The following is a 27913-nucleotide window of genomic DNA, read 5'->3' as shown; positions in this document are numbered from 1 at the left end:
CATCATCACCGCCGCGACCATCATCATCATCACGACCATCATCATCATCACGACCATCATCATCACCACGACCATTATCACCGCGACCATCATCATCACCGTGACCATCATCACCACGACCATCATCATCACCGTGACCATCATCACCACCACGACCATCATCACCACGACCATCATCATCACCACGACCATCATCATCATCACGACCACCATCATCATCACCGTGACCATCATCATCATCACCACGACCATCATCATCACCACGACCATCATCATCACCACGACCATCATCATCACCACGACCACCATCATCACCACGACCATCATCACCACGACCATCATCATCACCACGACCATCATCATCACCACGACCATCATCATCACCGGGACCATCATCATCACCGCGACCATCATCATCACCACGACCATCATCACCACCGCCACCATCATCATCACCACGACCATCATCATCACCGTGACCATCATCATCACCACGACCACCATCATCACCGCCACCATCATCATCATCATCACCGCGACCATCATCATCACCGCGACCATAATCACAGCGACCATCATCATCACCACGACCATCATCATCACAGCGATCATCACCACCACGACCATCATCATCACAGCGATCATCACCACCACGACCATCATCATCACCACGACCATCATCATCACCACGACAATCGTCATCACAACCATCATCATCACCACGACCATCATCATCACCACGACCATCATCATCACCACGACCATCATCATCATCACGACCATCATCATCACAGCGACCACCATCACCGCGACCATCATCATCACCACGACCATCATCATCACCACGACCATCATCATCACCACGACCATCATCATCACCACGACCATCATCATCACCACTACCACCATCATCACCACTACCATCATCATCACCACGACCATCATCATCACCACGACCATCATCATCACCACGACCATCATCATCACCACTACCACCATCATCACCACGACCATCATCATCACCACGACATCCATCATCACCGCGACCATCATCACCGCGACCATCATCATCACCACGACCATCATCATCACCACGACAATCATCATCACAACCATCATCATCACCACGACCATCATCATCACCACGACCACCATCACAGCGACCATCATCATCATCATCACCGCGACCACCACCATCATCACTACTCTGGCGCTGAATTCACGTGAATTGCACAACGTACACCAGTGCTGAGAGACATCACCACCACCGACAAAACCACCACCACCACCACCACCATCAGATCGACCCTCCATCATCCAGCAGTGGACGAGAGCTGTCATCCCCGACCTCCTCCCAACCCCAACCCCAACCCCTACCCTCCCCTCCCCAGCCCTCTGCCCATGGCTTCTGCCTCGAGCTACGGCCAGGAGGAGGAGAAGAGTCTCACCTGCTCCGTCTGCCTCCAACTCTTCCGCGACCCGGTGACCTTGCCCTGCGGACACACCTACTGCAGGGCTTGTGTCGTGAGGTCGTGGACGACGCCGGACCAGGAGGAGGCGGCAGCGGCGGACGGCTCGCGCGGCGCCTGCCCGGACTGTCGGCGGATTTTCTCGCCCCGGCCGGAGCTGAGCAGGAACGTGGTGGTCGCGGACCTGGCCGCCCGGCTAAGCGAGATGAGAGCGGCGGGGCAGGCGGGGACATCCGGCGGCCGCGGTGGTGGCGGTGGTGGTGGTGGTGGTGGAGACCCATCGGAGGTAGGCGCCGGTTGCCCGGATGGAGCGAGGTGCGGGGTACGTCGATGTTAAGATACGCAAATGTATAACTTTCGTAGAAGATTAATCGTGTTTTTTATTTATTTTGCTATACAGCCTGATAATAGGACAAAATCTTTAACCTTAAACACGTAGAAGATTAATTGTATTTTTTATTTTGCTATACAGCCTGATAATAGGACAAAATCTTTAACCTTAAACACGTAGAATATTAATTGTATTTTTTATTTTGCTATACAGCCTGATAATAGGACAAAATCTTTAACCTTAAACACGTAGAAGATTAATTGTATTTTTTATTTTGCTATACAGCCTGATAATAGGACAAAATCTTTAACCTTAAACACGTAGAAGATTAATTGTATTTTTTATTTTGCTATACAGCCTGATAATAGGACAAAATCTTTAACCTTAAACACGTAAGTCATTCATAGAAGTTGCAGGCAGTATAGTACTATAGTGATAGTGCCGGTGATGCAAGGTGCGAGGTACGTTGATATTAAAATACACAAATGTATAACTTTCGTAGAAGATTAATCGTGTTTTTTATTTTGCTATACAGCCTGATAATAGGACAAATCTTTATGCTAATTCCTTTGTCAAGGCACCTTAATTACTCTCACACAGCTTAAAGGGTCGCGGTCTGAGCTTGGCTGTGTTTCACTCCAGCGCTGTCCTCTGGACAGTCTGGTCCCTTCACCTGATGGAGGCTGCTTGTGTTGTGGCCGAAACGTCGTGAGATGTTTTATTTGTTACCTACGTGGTGACTTTACCGAATAGAACCAAAGAGGATGGATCTTTGCAGTCACGAAAGCTTCAAATCTAGAAATCTTTAACCTTAAACACCCAGTCGTTCATTAAGGTTGCAGGCAGTATAGTACTATAGTGATAGTGCCGGATGAAACGAGGTGCGGGGTACGTTGATATTAAGATACGCAAATGTATAACTTTCGTAGAAGAGTAATTGTATTTTTTTATTTTGCTATACAGCCTGATAATAGGACAAATCGCTAACCTTAAACACTTAATATTCTTAGCTCTTTCGGTAAAGTCACGTTGAAGGGAAATTGATATTGTTTCATATATATTCTGTTATTTTATTGTTTCCCTTCAACGTGACTTCACGGAAAGAGCTAAGAATATGAATTACTGCAGTCACGAAAGCTTTAAATCAAAAACTTAAACAGGTAAGTCATTCATAGAAGTTGCAGGCAGTATAGTACTATAGTGATAGTGCCGGATGAAGTGAGGTGCGGGGTACGTTGATATTAAAATACGCAAATGTATAACTTTCGTAGAAGAGTAATTGTATTTTTTATTTTGCTATACAGCCTGATAATAGGACAAATCTTTATGCTAATTCCTTTGTCAAGGCACCTTAATAACTCTCACACAACTTAAAGGTCGCGGTCTGAGCTTGGCTGTGTTTCACTCCAGCGCTGTCCTCTGGACAGTCTGGTCCCTTCACCTGATGAAGGTCGCTTGTGTTGTGGCCGAAACGTCGTGAGAATTTTGTTGTTTTATTTTTTACCTACGTGGTGACTTTACCGAATAGAACCAAAGAGTATGGATCCTTGCAGTCACGAAAGCTTCAAATCTAGAAATCTTGAACCTTAAACATCCAGTCGTTCATAAAGGTTGCAGGCAGTATAGTACTATAGTGATAGTGCCGGATGAAACGAGGTGCGGGGTACATTGATATTAAGATACGCAAATGTATAACTTTCGTAGAAGATTAATTGTATTTTTTTATTTTGCTATACAGCCTGATAATAGGACAAATCGCTAACCTTAAACACTTAATATTCTTAGCTCTTTCGGTAAAGTCACGTTGAAGGGAAATTGATATTGTTTTATGTATATTTTATTATTTTATTGTTTCCCTTCAACGTGACTTCACGGAAAGAGCTAAGAATATGAATTACTGCAGTCACGAAAGCTTTAAATCAAAACTTAAACAGGTAAGTCATTCATAGAAGTTGCAGGCAGTATAGTACTATAGTGATAGTGCTGGATGAAGCGAGGTGCGGGGTACGTTGATATTAAAATACGCAAATGTATAACTTTCGTAGAAGAGTAATTGTATTTTTTATTTTGCTATACAGCCTGATAATAGGACAAATCGCTAACCTTAAACACGTAAGTCATTCATAGAAGTTGCAGGCAGTATAGTACTATAGTGATAGTGCCGGTGATGCAAGGAGCGGGGTACGTTGATATTAAGATACACAAATGTATAACTTTCGTAGAAGATTAATCGTGTTTTTTATTTTGCTATACAGCCTGATAATAGGACAAATCTTTATGCTAATTGCTTTGTCAAGGCACCTTAATAACTCTCACACAGCTTAAAGGTCGCGGTCTGAGCTTGGCTGTCTTTCACTCCAGCGCTGTCCTCTGGACAGTCTGGTCCCTTCACCTGATGAAGGCCGCTTGTGTTGTGGCCGAAACGTCGTGAGATGTTTTATTTGTTACCTACGTGACTTTACCGAATAGAACCAAAGAGTATGGATCCTTGCAGTCACGAAAGCTTCAAATCTAGAAATCTTGAACCTTAAACACTTAAGTCATTCATAGAAGTTGCAGGCACTATAGTACTATAGTGATAGTGCCGGATGAAACGAGGTGCGGGGTACGTTGATATTAAGATATGCAAATGTATAACTTTCGTAGAAGATTAATCGTATTTTTTATTTTGCTATACAGCCTGATAATAGGACAAATCGCTAACCTTAAACACGTAAGTCATTCATAGAAGTTACAGGCAGTATAGTACTATAGTGATAGTGCTGGATGAAGCAAGGTGCGGGGTACATTGATATTAAAATATACAAATGTATATCTTTCGTAGAAGAGTAATTGTATTTTTTATTTTGCTATACAGCCTGATAATAGGACAAATCGCTAACCTTAAACACTTAAGTCATTCATAGAAGTTACAGGCAGTATAGTACTATAGTGATAGTGCTGGATGAAGTGAGGTGTGGGGTACATTGATATTAAAATATACAAATGTATATCTTTCGTAGAAGAGTAATTGTATTTTTTATTTTGCTATACAGCCTGATAATAGGACAAATCGCTAACCTTAAACACTTAAGTCATTCATAGAAGTTACAGGCAGTATAGTACTATAGTGATAGTGCCGGATGAAACGAGGTGCGGGGTACATTGATATAAGATACGCAAATGTATAACTTTCGTAGAAGATTAATTGTATTTTTTATTTTGCTATACAGCCTGATAATAGGACAAATCGCTAACCTTAAACACTTAAGTCACTCATAGAAGTTGCAGGCAGTATAGTACTATAGTGATAGTGCTGGATGAAGCGAGGTGCAGGGGCCTGTAGCGTATGATGTTATAAAGGGGCTCTAAATAAAATAAAATAAACACGTAAACATTATAACGCAAGAATGTTTTTACTCGCACGGTAAAGTAATTGTATTTTTTCATGCAGCCCAGATAATACAACAAATCGCTAACCTTAGACACCCGTCGTTCATGAAGCTTAAAGGCGGTATAGTACTATAGTGATAAAGCTAGTGCAGAATCACTGAACCGGAAGTGATCGCTTGAAAGCGTTGAGGTGAGTGGGTGAGTAAGTGAGAGGTGAGTGAGTGGGTGAGTGGCTGAGTGAGTGGGTGAGTGAATGGGTGAGTGAGTGGATGAGTTAGTGAGAGGTGAGCGAGTGAGTGGGTGAGTGAGTGGGTGGGTGAGTGAGTGGGTGAGTGAGTGGGTGAGTGAGTAGGTAAGTGAGTGGGTGAGTGAGTGGGTGAGTGAGTGGGTGAGTAAGTAAGAGGTGAGCGAGTGGGTGAGTGAGTGGGTTAATGGGTCAATGAGTGGGTGAGTGAGTGGGTGAGTGAGTGGGTTAATGCGTCAATGAGTGTGTGGGTTGATGGGTAGGTGAGTCAGTGAGTGAATGCCCGTATTAATGGATGAGTGAGTGGGTGAGTGAGTGGGTTAATGGGTGAGTGAGTGGGTGAGTGAGTGGGTTAATGCGTCAATGAGTGGGTGGGTTGATGGGTAGGTGAGTCAGTGAGTGAATGCCCGTATTAATGGATGAGTGAGTGGGTGAGTGAGGAGCTGAGCGATAGGACTCCGCCTCGACGCGGCGATAAGGGAGTTTTGCAACATCCACGTGTGATCCACCAACCCTCCCTGAATGCCCGAGTGAGTGAGCGGAGTGTGGGCGAGTGAATGGGTGGGATGGTAGTTGTGGGTGAGGAAGCGAGCGAACGAGTGAGTGGGCAAGAGAGTTGGTTGGTGGGCGAGTGAATAGTCGAGTTGGTGGGTTGGTGGGTGGGTGGGTGAGTGAATAGGCGAGTTGGTGGGTGGGTGCGCGAGTTAATAGGCGAGTTGGTGGGTGGATGGGTGAGTGAATAGTCGAGTTGGTGGGTGGGTGGGAGAGTGAATAGTCGAGTTGGTATGGTAGGTGGGTGGGAGAGTGAATAGGCGGGTTGGTGGGTGGTTGGGAGAGTGAATAGGCGAGTTGGTGGGTGGTTGGGAGAGTGAATGAGGCGAGTTGGTGGGTGGGTGCGCGAGTTAATAGGCGAGTTGGTGGGTGGATGGGTGAGTGAATAGGCGAGTTGGTGGGTGGGTAGGAGAGTGAATGAGGCGAGTTGGTGGGTGGGTGCGCGGGTTAATAGGCGGGTTGGTGGGTGGATGGGTGAATTAATAGGCGAGTTGTTGGGTGGATGGGAGAGTGAATAGGCGAGTTGGTGGGTGGGTGCGCGAGTTAATACGAGAGTGGGTGGGTGGGTGAGTGAATAGGAGAATTGGTGGGTGGGTGCGCGAGTTAATACGAGAGTGGGTGGGTGGGTGAGTGAATAGGAGAGTTGGTGGGTGGGTGCGCGAGTTAATACGAGAGTGGGTGGGTGGGTGAGTGAATAGGAGAGTTGGTTTCAGTTTCATTAATGTTGGTATAGCCCTGTGAGCCATTGGGCTCTTGAATCGGAGTGCAACCACAACAAACACAAAAAAACAAAAACACGATCAAGACAAACATCTTACAGTGACTGCTGCGTGTGGTGACTGGGCAAACAGAAAAATCCATGGGGAAAAAAAACATCAAAATATTCCAGAAAAAGCACCGTTACACCACCAACACTGTGTGCAACACTCCCAGTGGGATGCAAATCAAACAACAACAACAACAACCACAACAACAACCACAACAACAACAACCACAACAACAACAACCACAACAACAACCACAAGACAACTTAGATTAAGGCCATCAGTCTAACTCCGTACTACAATAAACAAACATGGCCAAACCAAAAAAACTTTTCGAAATCACCTAAAAATAAAGCCATAATTGCAACGTAAGAGTGATCATAGGGACTGTGACCGAATTTTTTACAATAAATTACATAAATAATAACATGTAACACCAAACCCTGTAGCCATAGCTGGCTGCATGAGTCACTCCACAACAACAGGAGCATCAGTCGGAGTATCAAAAATGTCCAATGCACCTTTAGAGATCAGCACGCTAAATCAAAATACAGAATAATACTTTGCAGCGGTCATCCGGAGCGAAAACATTTTATTTTATTTGAGGCCACTGAATAGCAGTGGCAGCTAGGGGTGTACAACTCCTCTAGAGCAGTTTTGAGTGAAGGTCTCATGGTGGATGGGCGAGTGAATAGGCGAATTGGTGGGTGGGTGTGGGAGTGAATGGGCGAGTTGGTGGGTGGGTGTGGGAGTGAATAGGCGAGTTGGTGGGTGGGTGTGGGAGTGAATAGGCGAGTTGGTGGGTGGGTGTGGGAGTGAATAGGCGAGTTGGTGGGTGGGTGTGGGAGTGAATAGGCGAGTTGGTGGGTGGGTGTGGGAGTGAATAGGCGAGTTGGTGGGTGGGTGTGGGAGTGAATGGGCGAATTGGTGGGTGGGTGTGGGAGTGAATAGGCGAGTTGGTGGGTGGGTGTGGGAGTGAATAGGCGAGTTGGTGGGTGGGTGTGGGAGTGAATGGGCGAGTTGGTGGGTGGGTGTGGGAGTGAATAGGTGAGTTGGTGGGTGGGTGTGGGAGTGAATAGGCGAGTTGGTGGGTGGGTGTGGGAGTGAATAGGCGAGTTGGTGGGTGGGTGTGGGAGTGAATGGGCGAGTTGGTAGGTGGGTGTGGAAGTGAATAGGCAAGATGGTGGGTGGATGGGTGAGTGAATAGGCGAGTTGGTGGGTGGATGGGTGAGTGAATAGGCGAGTTGGTGGGTGGATGAGGGAGTGAATAGGCGAGTTGGTGGGTGGGTGTGGGAGTGAATAGGCGAGTTGGTGGGTGGGTGTGGGAGTGAATAGGCGAGTTGGTGGGTGGGTGTGGGAGTGAATAGGCGAGTTGGTGGGTGGGTGTGGGAGTGAATAGGCGAATTGGTGGGTGGGTGTGGGAGTGAATAGGCGAGTTGGTGGGTGGGTGTGGGAGTGAATAGGCGAGTTGGTGGGTGGGTGTGGGAGTGAATAGGCGAGTTGGTGGGTGGATGAGTGAGTGAATAGGCGAGTTGGTGGGTGGGTGTGGGAGTGAATAGGTGAGATGGTGGGTCGGTGTGGGAGTGAATGGGCGAGTTGGTGGGTGGGTGTGGGAGTGAATGGGCGAGTTGGTGGGTGGGTGGGCGAGTGAATAGACGAGTTGGTGGGTGGGTGCGGGAGTGAATAGGCGAGTTGGTGGGTGGATGAGTGAGTGAATAGGCGAGTTAGTAGGTGGATGAGTTATCGTTATCGTCATCAGACGATATCGAGTGCCGCTTTGAGATGCGCTTCTGCCCGAAATCTGCTTTTAGACTGCTGGAGGAGGAGGAATCCGATGAGCTACGAAGCGCTTTAGTAACAGACGTCCAGTAGGAGCACGGGGTCAAAACGTTACAACAACAATAACAACAACAGACACACACGATATGCTCCAGCTCCTCCACCTCCCCCACCTCCTCTACCCCTCCACCTCCTCCACCTTCTCCACCTCCTCCACCTCCTCCACCTCCTCCAACTCCTCCAACTCCTCCAACTCCTTCACCTCCTCCACCTCCTCCACCTCCTACAACTCCTCCTCCACCTCCTCCAACTCCTCCACCTCCTCCAACTCCTTCACCTCCTCCACCTCCTCCAACTCCTCCAACTCCTCCAACTCCTCCAACCCCCCCCCCCCCCACCTCCCCCACCTCCTCCACCTCCTCCACCCCCTCCACCTCCCCCACCTCCACCACCTCCTCCACCCTCCCCACCCCAGGTGCCGTGTGACATCTGCCGCGGGCCCGGACGTCTCGTGGCCGTGCGTAGCTGCCTGCGGTGCGAGGTCTCCCCCACCTCCTCCACCTCCTCCTCCACCTCCTCCTCCACCTCCCTCACCTCCTCCACCTCTTCCTCCTCCTCCCTCCCCACCCCAGGTGCCGTGTGACATCTGCCGCGGGCCCGGACGTCGCGTGGCCGTGCGTAGCTGCCTACGGTGCGAGGTCTCCCCCACCTCCTCCACCTCCTCCTCCACCTCCTCCTCCACCTCCCTCACCTCCTCCACCTCTTCCTCCTCCTCCCTCCCCACCCCAGGTGCCGTGTGACATCTGCCGCGGGCCCGGACGTCGCGTGGCCGTGCGTAGCTGCCTACGGTGCGAGGTCTCCCCCACCTCCTCCACCTCCTCCTCCACCTCCTCCTCCACCTCCCTCACCTCCTCCACCTCTTCCTCCTCCACCCTCCCCAGGTGCCGTGTGACATCTGCCGCGGGCCCGGACGTCGCGTGGCCGTGCGTAGCTGCCTGCGGTGCGAGGTCTCCCCCACCTCCTCCACCTCCTCCTCCACCTCCTCCACCTCCCTCACCTCCTCCACCTCTTCCTCCTCCACCCTCCCCAGGTGCCGTGTGACATCTGCCGCGGGCCCGGACGTCTCGTGGCCGTGCGTAGCTGCCTGCGGTGCGAGGTCTCCCCCACCTCCTCCACCTCCTCCACCTCCTCCTCCACCTCCTCCTCCACCTCCCTCACCTCCTCCTCCACCTCCTCCTCCACCTCTTCCTCCTCCTCCCTCCCCACCCCAGGTGCCGTGTGACATCTGCCGCGGGCCCGGACGTCGCGTGGCCGTGCGTAGCTGCCTGCGGTGCGAGGTCTCCCCCACCTCCTCCACCTCCTCCACCTCCTCCTCCACCTCCTCCACCTCCTCCTCCACCTCTTCCTCCTCCACCCTCCCCACCCCAGGTGCCGTGTGACATCTGCCGCGGGCCCGGACGTCGCGTGGCCGTGCGTAGCTGCCTACGGTGCGAGGTCTCCCCCACCTCCTCCACCTCCTCCACCTCCTCCTCCACCTCCTCCTCCACCTCCCTCACCTCCTCCACCTCTTCCTCCTCCTCCCTCCCCACCCCAGGTGCCGTGTGACATCTGCCGCGGGCCCGGACGTCGCGTGGCCGTGCGTAGCTGCCTACGGTGCGAGGTCTCCCCCACCTCCTCCACCTCCTCCACCTCCTCCTCCACCTCCTCCTCCACCTCCCTCACCTCCTCCACCTCTTCCTCCTCCTCCCTCCCCACCCCAGGTGCCGTGTGACATCTGCCGCGGGCCCGGACGTCGCGTGGCCGTGCGTAGCTGCCTGCGGTGCGAGGTCTCCCCCACCTCCTCCACCTCCTCCACCTCCTCCTCCACCTCCTCCACCTCCTCCTCCACCTCTTCCTCCTCCACCCTCCCCACCCCAGGTGCCGTGTGACATCTGCCGCGGGCCCGGACGTCGCGTGGCCGTGCGTAGCTGCCTACGGTGCGAGGTCTCGCTGTGCGAGTGTCACCTGGAGCCACACTCCCGGCTGCCTCACCTGCGCCTGAGCCACCCCCTCGTCGCCCCCAGGCCGCGGGGAGCGGCGGCGGAGGAGGATGACGAGGAGGAGGAGGATGAGGAGGATGAGGATGAGGAGGAGGATGGCGCGGCTAGGAGGAGGAGGAGGAGGAGGATGAGGTGGACGAGGTGTGACGAGCACGGCCTGGAGCTGGAGCTGTACTGCCGGGAGGAGGGGGAGCTCGCCTGCCGGGCCTGCACGGCCGACTCGGGGCGGCACGGCCGTGGACACCGTGCGGGGCCCGTGGCCGAAGAGCGAGCGCGGCAGAGCGTGAGTCGGGCACCACGTGGGGGGTGGGGGGGGGGGGGAGGGTGGGGGGGGGTGGGGGGGGTGGGTGGGGGGTGGGTGGTGGGGGGGGTGGGGGTGAAGGTGATGGTGGGGGGGGTGGTGGGGGGGGTGGGGGTGAAGGTGATGGTGGAGGTGATGTTGAAGGTGGTGCAGGTGGTGGTGGTGGTGATGTTGGAGGTGGCGGTGATGTTGGAGGTGGTGGTAGTGGTGGTGGGGGTGGTGGTGGTGGTGGTGGTGGTGGAGGTGGTGGTGGTGGTGGTGGGGGTGGTGGTGGTGGTGGTGGTGGAGGTGGTGGTGGAGGTGGTGGTGGTGGTGGTGGGGGTGGTGGTGGTGGTAGTGGTGGTGGGGGTGGTGGTGGTGGTGGAGGTGGTGGTGGTGGTGGTGGGGGTGGTGGTGGTGGTGGTGATGTTGGAAGGGGTGCAGGTGGTGGTGGAGGTGGTGGAGGTGGTGGTGGTGATGGTGGAGGTGGCGGTGATGTTGGAGGTTGTGCAGGTGGTGGTGGTGGTGGTAGAGGTGGTGGAGGTGGTGGCAGTGTAAAATGGTGGTGATGGTGGCGGACGAGGTGGTAGTGGAAGCAGCGGTGTTGGTGCTGGTGATCGTGGTGGAGGAGGTGGTACTGCAAGTGGTGGTGGAGGTGATGGTGCAGGTGCAGGTGGAGGTGGTGAGGGTGATGGTGGTGGAGGAGGTGGTGGAGGAGGAGGTGGTAGTGGAAGCGGTGGTGCTGGTGGTGATTGTGGTGGTTGTGGCGGTGGTGGCGGTGGTGCCGATGGCTGGGTCATGTAGCCAGTTAGAAACATTTAGGCTGGCCTGCCTACGATCCATCCTGGGTTTAACCAGACTGGATTGTGTGAGGAGCTCACAAATCCTTGAAAGATCTGGGCAAGATCCCATCGGTGAGCTCCTCCGGCGGGCAAGGCTGCGATGGCTGGGTCATGTAGCCCGCATGCCCAGCCACCGCATGCCGAAACAGCTTTTGTTCGTCCGGATTGAGGGGGCTAAGCGGGCGCGGCACGGGCTAGAGAAGAGATGGAGTGATGTGGTACAGGAGGACGTGGAGCTGAGTGGACTTGCCGATGACTGGTACCAGCGGTGTCAAGATCGGCCTCTGTGGAGGAGGCTCGTGAAGGACGCTACTGGGCAGTTGGAGGCAGTCGCCCTCCAACAACAACGGAGGGCGGAGGAGCGACGCTCACAACAACGAGCGGAGCGCCGGGTGGCTAAAGCACAGCAGGTTGGCACAGTAGGGGGCACAGGTGGTGCATCAGCCAGTCATCTCAGTCAGTCGACCCGTGGCACCTGCCGGGTCTGCCCAGTGACCTCCTGCCGGCGGGGCGTTCGACACCCCCACGTGGCGGCCTCGAGGTGCACCTAGCCTGGCACGGGACGTGGCCGCGGTGACGTCACCGCTGCTGCTGACGTTTCTCACGGCCCCCCCCTCCCCTCAGGAGCGGCTCGCCTCGTGCAAGCGTTGCCTACGGGACAGGCAGAGGAGCATCAACGTCTACCTGCAGGAGCTCCACCGCACCACTCTGGCCCTCGACGTGAGGCTCGCACGTCATCACGGGGCAACGGCTGTGACGACGATGACGATTCACACACGTCACACGTCACGCCCCCCATGAGTGACGTCACGCACCTAGCGGGGGTGGGTGGGGTGGGGGGAGGGTTTGAGAAATGTGACGTCACGTCAAAATGGGCAAACTTTATAAATAAATTACGGGCAAACGCACGTTCTCAGTTTAAACACGCAGCGGGCTTTCGCCACCGATATTATTCACGCTAAAGGTGTTTTTTTTTGTTATTTATAAATGTGTCGTAACCCTCCACCACCCGACACGGGCAAATCAGCAAAAAAAAAGGGGTGTCACGTTGACAAAAAGACAAATTAGTTCTCTACTTTAGCCCCGCACCGGTGTGTTGTTGAAGAGTGGATCCACAACATTTACAGTTTGAGTTGTACCGTGACGTTTCGCTGGTAAATACATCCAGCATGTAAGCGTATTATTAAATAATGCACGTTACATTTTGATTTAAAGAATTACTAATCTACAACTCATTACTAATCATAACCAATGACTATAGGAAATAGGAATAGGTTTTTACCCTTTTAACTGGGCACAAAAACTGACACCTTTATTTATTCAAGGCGTCATGTTTGCAATAACCACAACACAAGCAGTCAAAATGCAAACAAAAAGAGAGAAAACTCTGATAATGATATTGGCACTGTCCTTGAATTTGATTGGTCCACACCAGAGACGGCTTTTCTTAGAGCCCTTTAGTTTCCACTGGTGTTGGGCCAGAAGACGCCAAAAGGCGTACAACTCAAAAACAGCGCACCATCAGAGTCTTGAGGGCTCAGGGTGAGCATTTACACTATGAGACCTCCTTTGCCAGTAACAAGATATAGTAATAGGTTTTTACCCTTTTAACTGGCACAAAAACTGACACCTTTATTCAAGGCATCATGTTTGCAATAACCACAACACAAGCAGTCAAAATGCAAACAAAAAGAGAGACAACTCTGATAATAATATTGTCACTGTCCTTGAATTTGATTGGTCCACACCCGAGACGGCTTTTCTTAGAGCCCTTAAGTCTCCACTGGTGTTGGACCAGAAGACGCCAAAAGGCGTACAACTCAAAAACAGCGCACCATCAGAGTATTGAGGGCTGGGGGTGAGCATTTACATTCTGAGACCTCCTTTGCCAGTAACAAGATACAGTGATAGGTTTTTACCCTTTTAACTGGGCACAAAAAACTGACACCTTTATTCAAGGCATCATGTTTGCAATAACCACAACACAAGCAGTCAATATGCAAACAAAAAGAGAGAAAACTCTGATAATAATATTGGCACTGTCCTTGAATTTGATTGGTCCACACCCGAGACGGCTTTTCTTAGAGCCCTATAGTCTCCATTGGTGTTGGACCAGAAGACGCCAAAAGGCATATCATTATCAGAGTTGTCTCTCTTTTTTGTTTGCATTCTGACTGCTTGTGTTGTGGTTATTGCAAACATGATGCCTTGAATAAAGGTGTCAGTTTTTGTGCCAGTTAAAAGGGTAAAAACCTATTACTATATCTTGTTTCTGGCAAAGGAGGTCTCATAATGTAACCAATGACTGATTACTAATCGATTATATAATTACAATACCCCCCCACCCTCCGCCTCTAATCACTGCACCTGATATGAGTTAAGTGATGACGTCACCGTGCTGCTCTATATAAAACCGGGAGCAAGAGAGGGCTTTACCATTCTGGCGAATTGCCCGATGATGCTGGATGTATTTACCAGCGAAACGTCACACTACTCAAACTGTAAATGTTGTGGATTCACTCTTCAACAACACACCGGTGGGCTAAAGTAGTGAACTATTTTTGTCTTTTTGTCAACGTGACACTTTTTTTTGCTGATTGGCCGTGTCGGGTGGTGGAGGGTTACGACACATTTATAAATAAACGCGATCTAACCCAAAAACACTTTTATTATGAACATCCAGCATTTCCGCTTAATTAAAATGGACTTTAAATTATTTTTATTTTTTCAGTTAAAGCTTTCGTTGACTGCAGTGATTCATAACCCTTGGTTTTTCTTTCGGTAAAGTCACCGCGTGGAAATTGGGGGGGTGGGAAAACGATAAAATAATAATTAAAAAATATATATTTATATAAAACGATAAAATTCTCACGACGTTTCACACCTGACGATGCTTGCTCGTGGCGTTGAGTCGAAACGTCGTGAGAATTTTATTGTTTTGTATGTATATTTTTATTTATTATTTTATTGTTTCCCTTCGACGCGGTGACTTTACCGAAAGAACCAAGAATATAAATGGGACTTTGTTTTAGTAAATGTTTTCTACCTACAACATCGGAGTGGTAAGCGCCACGTTAAATACACAACTACAACGTGACAATAGTTCAAAGCGATTTGAAGCGTAGTTTTATTTAAAAAAAAATATTTTGGGAGGGGGGGGGGAGGGGCAGAGCTTTGTGACGTCATATTTGAGGGGGCGGGGTCTGACTTTTTGTGACGTCATGTGACGAAGGGGGAGGGGGGGTCAAAAATCGCGTGACGTCATTTATGGACGGCCCCAAACATTCGACAGCCACAGATACAGGTGGAGATTAGTTCACACACGGTGTAGAAGGGAGCGAGATGGAACAGATGGAGATTAGTCCACAAACGTGGTAGAAGGGGAGCGAAATGGAACAGATGGAGATTAGTCCACCCACGGGTATAGAAGGGAGTGTGATGGAACAGATGGAGATTAGTCCACACACGTGGTAGAAGGGAGCGAGATGGAACAGATGGAGATTAGTCCACACACGTGGTAGAAGGGAGCGAGATGGAACAGATGGAGATTAGTTCACACACGGGGTAGAAGGGAGCAAGATGGAACAGATGGAGATTAGTGTACACGGTGTAGAAGGGAGCGAGATGGAACAGATGGAGATTAGTCCACACACGGTGTAGAAGGGAGCGAGATGGAACAGATGGAGATTAGTCCACACACGTGGTAGAAGGGAGCGAGATGGAACAGATGGAGATTAGTCCACACACGTGGTAGAAGGGAGCGAGATGGAACAGATGGAGATTAGTTCACACACGGGGTAGAAGGGAGCGAGATGGAACAGATGGAGATTAGTCCACACACGCTGTAGAAGGGAGCGAGATGGAAACAGATGGAGATTAGTCCACACACGCTGTAGAAGGGAGCGAGATGGAAACAGATGGAGATTAGTCCACACACGGGGTAGAAGGGAGTGAGATGGAACAGATGGAGATTAGTCCACCCACGGGTGTAGAAGGGAGTGAGATGGAACAGATGGAGATTAGTCCACACACGGGGTAGAAGGGAGTGAGATGGAACAGATGGAGATTAGTCCACACACGGTGTAGAAGGGAGTGAGGTGGAACAGATGGAGATTAGTCCACACACGGCGTGGAAGGGAGCGAGATGGAACAGATGGAGATTAGTCCACACACGGGTGTAGAAGGGGGTGAGATGGAACAGATGGAGATTAGTCCACACACGGGGTAGAAGGGAGTGAGATGGAACAGATGGAGATTAGTCCACACACGGTGTAGAAGGGAGTGAGGTGGAACAGATGGAGATTAGTCCACACACGGCGTGGAAGGGAGCGAGATGGAACAGATGGAGATTAGTCCACACACGGGTGTAGAAGGGGGTGAGATGGAACAGATGGAGATTAGTCCACACAAGGGGTAGAAGGGAGTGAGATGGAACAGATGGAGATTAGTCCACACACGGTGTAGAAGGAGAAGTGAGATGGAACAGATGGAGATCAGTCCACACACGGGGTAGAAGGGAGTGAGATGGAACAGATGGAGATTAGTCCACACACGGTGTAGAAGGGAGTGAGGTGGAACAGATGGAGATTAGTCCACCCACGTGGTATAAGGGAGTGAGATGGAACAGATGGAGATTAGTCCACACACGGGCTAGAAGGGAGTGTGATGGAACAGATGGAGATTAGTCCACACACGGTGTAGAAGGTGGAGTGAGATGGAACAGATGGAGATTAGTCCACACACGGTGTAGAAGGGAGTGAGAAGGAACAGATGGAGATTAGTCCACACCCGTGGTAGAAAGGAGTGAGATGGAACAGATGGAGATTAGTCCACCCACGGGTATAGAAGGGAGTGAGATGGAACAGATGGAGATTAGTCCACACACGGTGTAGAAGGGAGTGAGATGGAACAGATGGAGATTAGTCCACCCACGGGTATAGAAGGGAGTGAGATGGAACAGATGGAGATTAGTCCACACACGGGGTAGATGGGAGCAAGATGGAACAGATGGAGATTAGTCCACCCACGGTGTAGAAGGGAGCGAGATGGAACAGATGGAGATTAGTTCACACACGGGTAGAAGGGAGCGAGATGGAACAGATGGAGATTAGTCCACACACGGGTGTAGAAGGGAGCGAGGTGGAACAGATGGCGATTAGTCCACTCACGGGGTAGAAGGGAGCGAGATGGAACAGATGGAGATTAGTCCACCCATGGGTAGAAGGGAGTGAGATGGAACAGATGGAGATTAGTTCACCCACGGGGTAGAAGGGAGCGAGATGGAACAGATGGAGATTAGTCCACACACGGTGTAGAAGGGAGCGAGATGGAACAGATGGAGATTAGTCCACACACGGTGTAGAAGGTGAAGTAAGATGGAACAGATGGAGATTAGTCCACACACGGGGTAGAAGGGGAGTGAGATGGAACAGATGGAGATTAGTCCACACACGGTGTAGAAGGGAGTGAGATGGAACAGATTGAGATTAGTCCACACACGGTGTAGAAGGGAGTGAGATGGAACAGATGGAGATTAGTCCACACACGGGGTAGATGGGAGCAAGATGGAACAGATGGAGATTAGTCCACCCACGGTGTAGAAGGGAGCGAGATGGAACAGATGGAGATTAGTCCACACACGGGTAGAAGGGAGCGAGATGGAACAGATGGAGATTAGTCCACACACGGGTGTAGAAGGGAGCGAGGTGGAACAGATAGCGATTAGTCCACTCACGGGGTAGAAGGGAGCGAGATGGAACAGATGGAGATTAGTCCACCCATGGGTAGAAGGGAGTGAGATGGAACAGATGGAGATTAGTTCACCCACGGGGTAGAAGGGAGCGAGATGGAACAGATGGAGATTAGTCCACACACGGTGTAGAAGGGAGCGAGATGGAACAGATGGAGATTAGTCCACACACGGTGTAGAAGGTGAAGTAAGATGGAACAGATGGAGATTAGTCCACACACGGTGTAGAAGGGAGTGAGATGGAACAGATTGAGATTAGTCCACACACGGTGTAGAAGGGAGCGAGATGGAACAGATGGAGATTAGTCCACACACGGTGTAGAAGGGAGCGAGATGGAACAGATGGAGATTAGTCCACCCACGGGGTAGAAGGGAGCGAAGTGGAACAGATGGAGATTAGTCCACACACGGTGTAGAAGGGAGTGAGATGGAACAGATTGAGATTAGTCCACACACGGTGTAGAAGGGAGCGAGATGGAACAGATGGAGATTAGTCCACACACGGGTATAGAAGGGAGCGAGATGTAACAGATGGAGATTAGTCCACACACGGGTATAGAAGGGAGTGAGATGGAACAGATGGAGATTAGTCCACACACGGTGTAGAAGGGAGCGAGATGGAACAGATGGAGATTAGTCCACACACGGTGTTGAAGGGAGCGAGATGGAACAGATGGAGATTAGTCCACCCACGGTGTAGAAGGTGAGTGAGATGGAACAGATGGAGATTAGTCCACACACGGGTGTAGAAGGGAGTGAGATGGAACAATCTCTCCAGTGACAATGTTGACCACACACTCATTTTAGGCCGAGTCGACCTAGGGGAGGCCCGGGGACCACAAACACCACCACCATCACCACCACCACCACAAACACCACCACCACAAACAGCACCAACAACCACCACCACAAACACCACCAACACCACCACTACCACCACAAACACCACCAACAACCAACACCACAAACACCACCACCACCACAAACACCACCAACACCACCACTACCACCACAACCACCACCACTACAAACACCACCACCCCCACCACCACAAACACCACCACCACCACAAACACCACCACCACCACAAACACCACCACCACCACGTCTCACCACCACCACCACCCCCACCACCACCACCCCCACCACCACGGCTCACCACCACCACAAACACCACCACCACAACCACCACCACCACCACCCCCACCACCAACAACCACCACGTCTCACCACCACCACGTCTCACCACCACCACCACCAGGAGTCGTGCGTGGCGACCGAGTCTCGCCTGGCCGCCAAGTTCGACTCCCTGCTGGGGCTGCTGACAGCGGAGCGCCTCTCGGCTCTGGCGACGCCCCGGGCGGAGCTCCGCGCCAAGGAGGCGGAGCTCCGCGCCGAGGCCGCGAGGCTCCGCGCGGAGCTGGGACTCCTCCAGGAGGCGCTGGGTTCCGTGCACGAGCTCGAGGCGACGGAGAACCACGTGGCCTTCATCCGGGTGACTGCGCTGGAATGAGACCTCGGGGTGGAGGGGGCGTTGCCCGAAACGTCGGACATCACGTAGACAATTGTTGTTTTTTTCCCCGCGCGAGGATTGTTCACGTCGTCGTTATTTTTTCGTTAAATTATTAATTTTTCCCATCGCTTCATTCATTCATCTTTTTTTTGCAACAATAATGATTTTATTGGAATGTTTTCATTGTTATTTACAAAAAGAGAGGACCATTAATATTTCCATAATTATTTTTCACTAATGTAGTTTTAATTGTTATTTTTTCATCGTTATTTTTTCATTATAAGACATTTATTTTTTATTTTTTCTCATTGTAATTTATTTACTATTTTTTTCAATAACAATTTCATCGTCATTATTTTTCAATGGAGAGAGCTGTGGGTCGAGGAGAGAGCTGTGGATGAAAGAGGGATCTGTGGATGAAGGAGAGAGATGTGGATGAAGGAGAGAGCTGTGGATGAAGAAGGAGAGAGCTGTGGATGAAGTAGAGAGCCATGGATGAAGGAGAGAACTGTGGATGGAGGAGAGAGCTGTGGATGAAGGAGAGAGCTGTGGATGAAGAAGAGAGCTGTGGATGGAGGAGAGAGCTGTGGATGAAGGAGAGAGCTGTTGATGGAGGAGAGAGCTGTGGATGGAGGAGAGAGCTGTGGATGAAGAAGGAGAGAGCTGTGGATGAAGGAGAGAGCTATGGATGAAGGAGAGAGCTGTTGATGAAGGAGGCAGCTGTGGATGAAGGAGGGAGCTGTGGATGGAGGAGGGAGCTGTGGATGAAGGAGACAGCTTTGGATGAACGAGAGAGCTGTGGGTGAAGGAGGGAGCTGTGGGTGAAGGAGAGAGCTGTGGATGAAGGAGGGAGCTGTGGATGAAGAAGGAGAGAGCCATGGATGAAGGAGAGAGCTTTGGATGTAGGAGAGAGCTGTGGATGAAGAAGGAGGCAGCTGTGGATGAAGGAGAGAGCTGTGGATGAAGGAGAGAGCTGTGGATGAAGGAGAGAGCTGTGGATGTAGGAGAGAGCTGTGGATGAAGAAGGAGAGAGCTGTGGATGAAGGAGAGAGCTGTGGATGAATGAGAGAGCTGTGGATGAAGGAGAGAGCTGTGGATGAAGAAGGAGAGAGCTGTGGATGAAGGAGAGAGCTGTGGATGAAGGAGGCAGGCATCTGTGGATGAAGGAGAGACCTGTGAATGAAGGAGGCAGCTGTGGATGAAGGAGGGAGCTGTGGATGAAGGAGAGAGCTGTGGATGAAGGAGAGGGCTGTGGATGAAGGAGAGGGCTGTGGCTGAAGGAGAGAGCTGTCGATGAAGGAGAGAGCTGTGGATGAAGGAGAGAGCTGTGGATGAAGGAGAGAGCTGTGGATGAAGGAGAGGGCTGTGGCTGAAGGAGAGAGCTGTGGATGAAGGAGGGAGCTGTGGATGAAGGAGAGAGCTGTGGATGAAGGAGAGGGCTGTGGCTGAAGGAGAGAGCTGTGGATGAAGGAGAGAGCTGTGGATGAAGGAGAGAGCTGTGGATGAAGGAGAGAGCTGTGGATGAAGAAGGAGAGAGCTGTGGATGAAGGAGAGAGCTGTGGATGAAGGAGAGAGCTGTGGATGAAGGAGAGAGCTGTGGATGAAGGAGAGGGCTGTGGATGAAGAAGGAGAGAGCTGTGGATGAAGGAGAGAGCTGTGGATGAAGGAGAGAGCTGTGGATGAAGGAGAGAGCTGTGGATGAAGGAGAGAGCTGTTGATGAAGGAGGGAGCTTTTTTAAACGAACTCGGGTTACCGGGTTCGTAGCGCAGCGCACTAACCCCCACACTGCCGCTCTTCAACACACACACGAACGCACGGTTTTTGCTAATGAACGTGTTGAGTTTGTTGTACTTAGTTTACAGCAGACTAACGGCCGGGTTGTCTTTGTGCGTGTGTTTAGGGCTATATGAAAGATGGTGAAAGGTAAGTCTCTTCCTCTGTGACTCACTCAACCCTTTAACGGAACCCTATTGGGTGATTTGCACCCTCGAATTCAATCGCTTCAACGACGCCCCTAGGTTCGTATCTCACCCTTTGCGTGACAGCTCAATGCTCACTCGACAGGCTCACCCTTTCACCTGCTCACTCACCCACTCACTCACCCACTCACTCACCCAGTCACTCATCCACGCACTCACCCACCCACTCACCCACACACTCACACACTCACCCACACACTCACTCACCCACTCACTCACCCACTCACTCACTCACCCACTCACTCACTCACGCACTCACTCACTCACCCACTCACTCACTCACCCACCCACTCACTCACTCACACACTCACTCACTCACCCACTCACTCACTCACCCACTCACTCACCCACTCACTCACTTACCGACCCACTCACTCACTCACTCACACACTCACTCACTCACCCACCCACTCACTCACCCACTCACTCACTCACCCACATTAACCCACTCACACCCAGTCACACACTCCCTTGGGCACTCACCCGTTTACTCACTCACCCACCCACACACCCACTCACCCACCCACTCACTCACACATTCACCCACTCACTCACCCACTCACTCATCCACTCACTCAGACCCAGTCACACACTCACTTGCTCACTCACCCGCTCACTCACCCAATTACTCACCCATTCACCGACTCACTCACCCACTCACACCCAGTCACGCACTCACCAGACCACTCACCCACTCACTCACCCATTCGATCACTCACCCATTCAATCACTGACCTACCCACTCACTCACCCATTCACTCACTGACCTACCCACTCACTCACCCATTCGATCACTCACCCATTCTATCACTAACCCATTCACTCACTGACCTACCCACTCACTCACCCATTAGATCACTCACCCATTCACTCACTGACCTACCCACTCACTCACCCATTCACACACTGACCTACCCACCCACTCACTCAAGCATTCGATCACTCATCCATTCACTCACTGACCTACCCACCCACTCACTCATTCGATCACTCACCCATTCAATCACTGACCTACCCACTCACTCACCCATTCACTCACTGACCTACCCACTCACTCACCCATTCGATCACTCACCCATTCACTCACTGACCTACCCACTCACTCACCCATTCGATCACTCACCCATTCACTCACTGACCTACCCACTCACCCACCCATTCGATCCCTCACCCATTCACTCACTGACCTAACCACTCACTCACTCACCCATTCTATCACTCACCCATTCACTCACTGACCTACCCACTCACTCACCCATTAGATCACTCACCCATTCACTCACTGACCTACCCACTCACTCACCCATTAGATCACTCACCCATTCACTCACTGACCTACCCACTCACTCACTCACTGACCTACCCACTCATTCACCCATTCACTCACTGACCTACCCATTCGATCATTCACCCATTCGATCACTCACCCATTCACTCACTGACCTACCCACTCACTCACTCACTGACCTACCCACTCATTCACCCATTCACTCACTGACCTACCCATTCGATCATTCACCCATTCGATCACTCACCCATTCACTCACTGACCTACCCACTCACTCACTCACTGACCTACCCACTCATTCACCCATTCACTCACTGACCTACCCACTCACTCGCTCACTGACCTACCCACTCATTCACCCATTCACTCACTGACCTACCCATTCGATCACTCACCCATTCGATCACTCACCCATTCACTCACTGACCTACCCACCCACTCACCCATTTGATCACTCACCCATTCACTCACTGACCTACCCACCCACTCACTCACCCACCCATTCTATCACTCACCCATTCTATCACTCACCTATTCAATCACTGACCTACACACTCACTCACCCATTCACTCACTGACCTACCCACCCACTCACTCACCCAATCGATCGCTCACCCATTCACTCACTGACCTACCCACTCACTCACCCATTCTATCACTCACCCATTAACTCACTGACCTACCCACCCACTCACTCACCCAATCGATCGCTCACCCATTCACTCACTGACCTACCCACTTACTCACCCATTCTATCACTCACCCATTAACTCACTGACCTACCCACCCACTCACTCATTCGATCACTCACCCATTCACTCACTGACCTACCCACTCACTCACTCACCCATTCTATCACTCACCCATTCACTCACTGACCTACCCACCCACTCACTCACCCATTCTATCACTCACCCATTATATCACTCACCCATTCACTCACTGACCTACCCACCCACTCACTCACCCATTCTATCACTCACCCATTCTATCACTCACCCATTCACTCACTGACCTACCCACCCACTCACTCACCCATTCTATCACTCACCCATTCTATCACTCACCCATTCACTCACTGACCTACCCACCCACTCACTCACCCATTCTATCACTCACCCATTCTATCACTCACCCATTCATTCACTGACCTACCCACCCACTCACTCACCCATTCTATCACTCACCCATTCTATCACTCACCCATTCACTCACTCACCTACCCACCCACTCACTCACCCATTCTATCACTCACCCATTCTATCACTCACCCATTCACTCACTCACCTACCCACCCACTCACTCACCCATTCTATCACTCACCCATTCTATCACTCACCCATTCACTCACTGACCTACCCACCCACTCACTCACCCATTCACTCACTGACCTACCCACCCACTCACTCACCCATTCTATCACTCACCCATTCTATCACTCACCCATTCACTCACTCACCTACCCACTCACTCATCCACACCCACACTCGACGTTCGCCTCCATCACTGACCAGCATGCTGAAGTTTGGTCGAACAACTCAACCAAACCACCCTCCCCCCCCCCAATCCCCCCAATTCTCTCCACCACCCCACCCCCTAACCAACCAAGGCTACTGACCCTGAGCCAGTCTCCTTTGGACCCGCCCGTCCGACCGGGTCTGCACTTTGCCGAGTCCTCTCGAAGTGAGGCTTACGTGGACAAGATTCTCGACTTCCTAGCGGGGCCCAGCGGGCCCAAGGAGGCCGACGAGGAGTCGGTCGGCGGGGTGGGGGAGGGGGGGTGGAGGAGGCTTCGCCCGGGCTCCGGCTTGGGCTCCAGGGAGCGAGTGGAGCCCCTCCAGTTGCCACAACTCCGCGCCGCGCTCGGGAATCTTTTCCGGAGGAGGAGCAGCGGCAGCCTCGGCGGCGGCGGCAGCGGCAGGGAAGCCACGAGCAGAAGAAGCTACATCAAGAACTGTGAGGCCGGACGTCGGAGTTAGAATCACCGCAGAGAGACACCCACAGATTCACCACGCAGAGACACCCACAGACTCACCACACAGAGACCCACAGACTCACCACACAGAGACACCCACAGACTCACCACACAGAGAGACACCCACAGACTCACCACACAGAGAGACCCACAGACTCATCACACAGAGACCCACAGACTCATCACACAGAGACCCACAGACTCACCACACAGAGACCCACAGACTCACCACACAGACACCCACAGACTCACCACACAGAGACACCCACAGACTCACCACACAGAGACACACAGACTCACCACACAGACACCCACAGACTCACCACACAGAGACACCCACAGACTCATCACACAGAGACCCACAGACTCACCACACAGAGACCCACAGACTCACCACAGAGACCCACAGACTCACCACACAGAGACACACAGACTCACCACACAGAGACACACAGACTCACCACACAGAGACACCCACAGACTCACCACACAGACACCCACAGACTCACCACACAGAGACCCACAGACTCACCACACAGAGACCCACAGACTCACCACACAGAGACACCCACAGACTCACCACACAGAGACCCACAGACTCACCACACAGAGACTCACAGACTCACCACACAGAGACCCACAGACTCACCACACAGAGACCCACAGACTCATCACACAGAGAGACCCACAGACTCACCACACAGAGAGACCCACAGACTCACCACACAGAGAGACCCACAGACTCACCACACAGACACCCACAGACTCACCACACAGAGACCCACAGACTCACCACACAGAGACCCACAAACTCACCACACAGAGACACCCACAGACTCACCACACAGAGACCCACAGACTGAACCACACAGAGACCCACAGGCTCATCACACAGAGACCCACAAACTCACCACACAGAGACCCACAGACTCATCACACAGAGACCCACAGACTCATCACACAGAGACACCCACAGACTCACCACACAGAGACACCCACAGACTCACCACACAGAGAGACCCACAGACTCACCACACAGACACCCACAGACTCACCACACAGAGACCCACAGACTCACCACACAGAGACCCACAAACTCACCACACAGAGACACCCACAGACTCACCACACAGAGACCCACAGACTGAACCACACAGAGACCCACAGGCTCATCACACAGAGACCCACAAACTCACCACACAGAGACCCACAGACTCATCACACAGAGACCCACAGACTCATCACACAGAGACACCCACAGACTCACCACACAGAGACACCCACAGACTCACCACACAGAGACACCCACAGACTCACCACACAGAGACCCACAGACTCACCACACAGAGACCCACAGACTCACCACACAGAGACCCACAGACTCACCACACAGAGACCCACAGACTCACCACACAGAGACCCACAGACTCACCACACAGAGACCCACAGACTCACCACACAGACACCCACAGACTCACCACACAGAGACACCCACAGACTCACCACACAGAGACACACAGACTCACCACACAGACACCCACAGACTCACCACACAGAGACTCACAGACTCACCACACAGAGACACACAGACTCACCACACAGACACCCACAGACTCACCACACAGAGACCCACAGACTCACCACACAGAGACCCACAGACTCACCACGCAGAGACCCACAGACTCACCGCACAGAGAAACCCTACAGACTCATCACACAGAGACCCACAGACTCACCACACAGAGACACCCACAGACTCACCACACAGAGACCCATAGACTCACCACACAGAGACCCACAGACTCACCACACAGAGACACCCACAGACTCATCACACAGAGACCCACAGACTCACCACACAGAGAGACCCACAGACTCACCACACAGAGAGACCCACAGACTCACCACACAGAGAGACCCACAGACTCATCACACAGAGACCCACAGACTCATCACACAGAGACCCACAGACTCACCACACAGAGACCCACAGACTCACCACACAGACACCCACAGACTCACCACACAGAGACACCCACAGACTCACCACACAGAGACACACAGACTCACCACACAGACACCCACAGACTCACCACACAGAGACACCCACAGACTCATCACACAGAGACCCACAGACTCACCACACAGAGACCCACAGACTCACCACAGAGACCCACAGACTCACCACACAGAGACACACAGACTCACCACACAGAGACACACAGACTCACCACACAGAGACACCCACAGACTCACCACACAGACACCCACAGACTCACCACACAGAGACCCACAGACTCACCACACAGAGACCCACAGACTCACCACACAGAGACACCCACAGACTCACCACACAGAGACCCACAGACTCACCACACAGAGACTCACAGACTCACCACACAGAGACCCACAGACTCACCACACAGAGACCCACAGACTCATCACACAGAGAGACCCACAGACTCACCACACAGAGAGACCCACAGACTCACCACACAGAGAGACCCACAGACTCACCACACAGACACCCACAGACTCACCACACAGAGACCCACAGACTCACCACACAGAGACCCACAAACTCACCACACAGAGACACCCACAGACTCACCACACAGAGACCCACAGACTGAACCACACAGAGACCCACAGGCTCATCACACAGAGACCCACAAACTCACCACACAGAGACCCACAGACTCATCACACAGAGACCCACAGACTCATCACACAGAGACACCCACAGACTCACCACACAGAGACACCCACAGACTCACCACACAGAGAGACCCACAGACTCACCACACAGACACCCACAGACTCACCACACAGAGACCCACAGACTCACCACACAGAGACCCACAAACTCACCACACAGAGACACCCACAGACTCACCACACAGAGACCCACAGACTGAACCACACAGAGACCCACAGGCTCATCACACAGAGACCCACAAACTCACCACACAGAGACCCACAGACTCATCACACAGAGACCCACAGACTCATCACACAGAGACACCCACAGACTCACCACACAGAGACACCCACAGACTCACCACACAGAGACACCCACAGACTCACCACACAGAGACCCACAGACTCACCACACAGAGACCCACAGACTCACCACACAGAGACCCACAGACTCACCACACAGAGACCCACAGACTCACCACACAGAGACCCACAGACTCACCACACAGAGACCCACAGACTCACCACACAGACACCCACAGACTCACCACACAGAGACACCCACAGACTCACCACACAGAGACACACAGACTCACCACACAGACACCCACAGACTCACCACACAGAGACTCACAGACTCACCACACAGAGACACACAGACTCACCACACAGACACCCACAGACTCACCACACAGAGACCCACAGACTCACCACACAGAGACCCACAGACTCACCACGCAGAGACCCACAGACTCACCGCACAGAGAAACCCTACAGACTCATCACACAGAGACCCACAGACTCACCACACAGAGACACCCACAGACTCACCACACAGAGACCCATAGACTCACCACACAGAGACCCACAGACTCACCACACAGAGACACCCACAGACTCATCACACAGAGACCCACAGACTCACCACACAGAGACCCACAGACTCACCACACAGAGACACCCACAGACTCACCACACAGAGACACCCACAGACTCACCACACAGAGACACACAGACTCACCACACAGAGACCCAT

At 52.0% G+C, this 27913-nt stretch overlaps 1 protein-coding gene across 1 annotated transcript; it reads left to right on the top strand.

Moving 5' to 3' along the window:
• Positions 1-1401: 1401 nt before the first annotated feature.
• On the top strand, positions 1402-24181 carry LOC142922712 (E3 ubiquitin-protein ligase TRIM47-like). The gene is made up of 6 exons (XM_076063540.1): positions 1402-1784; positions 10272-10833; positions 12297-12392; positions 18683-18916; positions 20836-20858; positions 23812-24181. Exons 1-6 carry the CDS (start codon positions 1402-1404, stop codon positions 24179-24181), a joined length of 1668 nt encoding a protein of 555 aa, XP_075919655.1.
• Positions 24182-27913: the final 3732 nt, after the last annotated feature.

The sequence above is a fragment of the Petromyzon marinus genome, unplaced genomic scaffold (genome assembly GCF_048934315.1).
Source record: "Petromyzon marinus isolate PM22_M1 ecotype Great Lakes invasive population unplaced genomic scaffold, UKy_Petmar_22M1.pri1.0 PM_Scaffold_146, whole genome shotgun sequence".
Taxonomy (NCBI): Eukaryota; Metazoa; Chordata; class Hyperoartia; order Petromyzontiformes; family Petromyzontidae; genus Petromyzon; species Petromyzon marinus.
This window is presented reverse-complemented; position numbering and strand designations above follow the sequence as displayed.

Coding starts and splice junctions, on each gene's coding strand:
- LOC142922712 (XM_076063540.1), top strand. CDS start 1,402: ATGGCTTCTGCCTCGAGCTACGGCCAGGAGGAGGAGAAGAGTCTCACC. Junction 1,785..10,271: donor GGTTGCCCGGATGGAGCGAG/GTGCGGGGTACG, acceptor TCCCCACCCCAG/GTGCCGTGTGACATCTGCCG. Junction 12,393..18,682: donor GCACCACTCTGGCCCTCGAC/GTGAGGCTCGCA, acceptor CACCACCACCAG/GAGTCGTGCGTGGCGACCGA.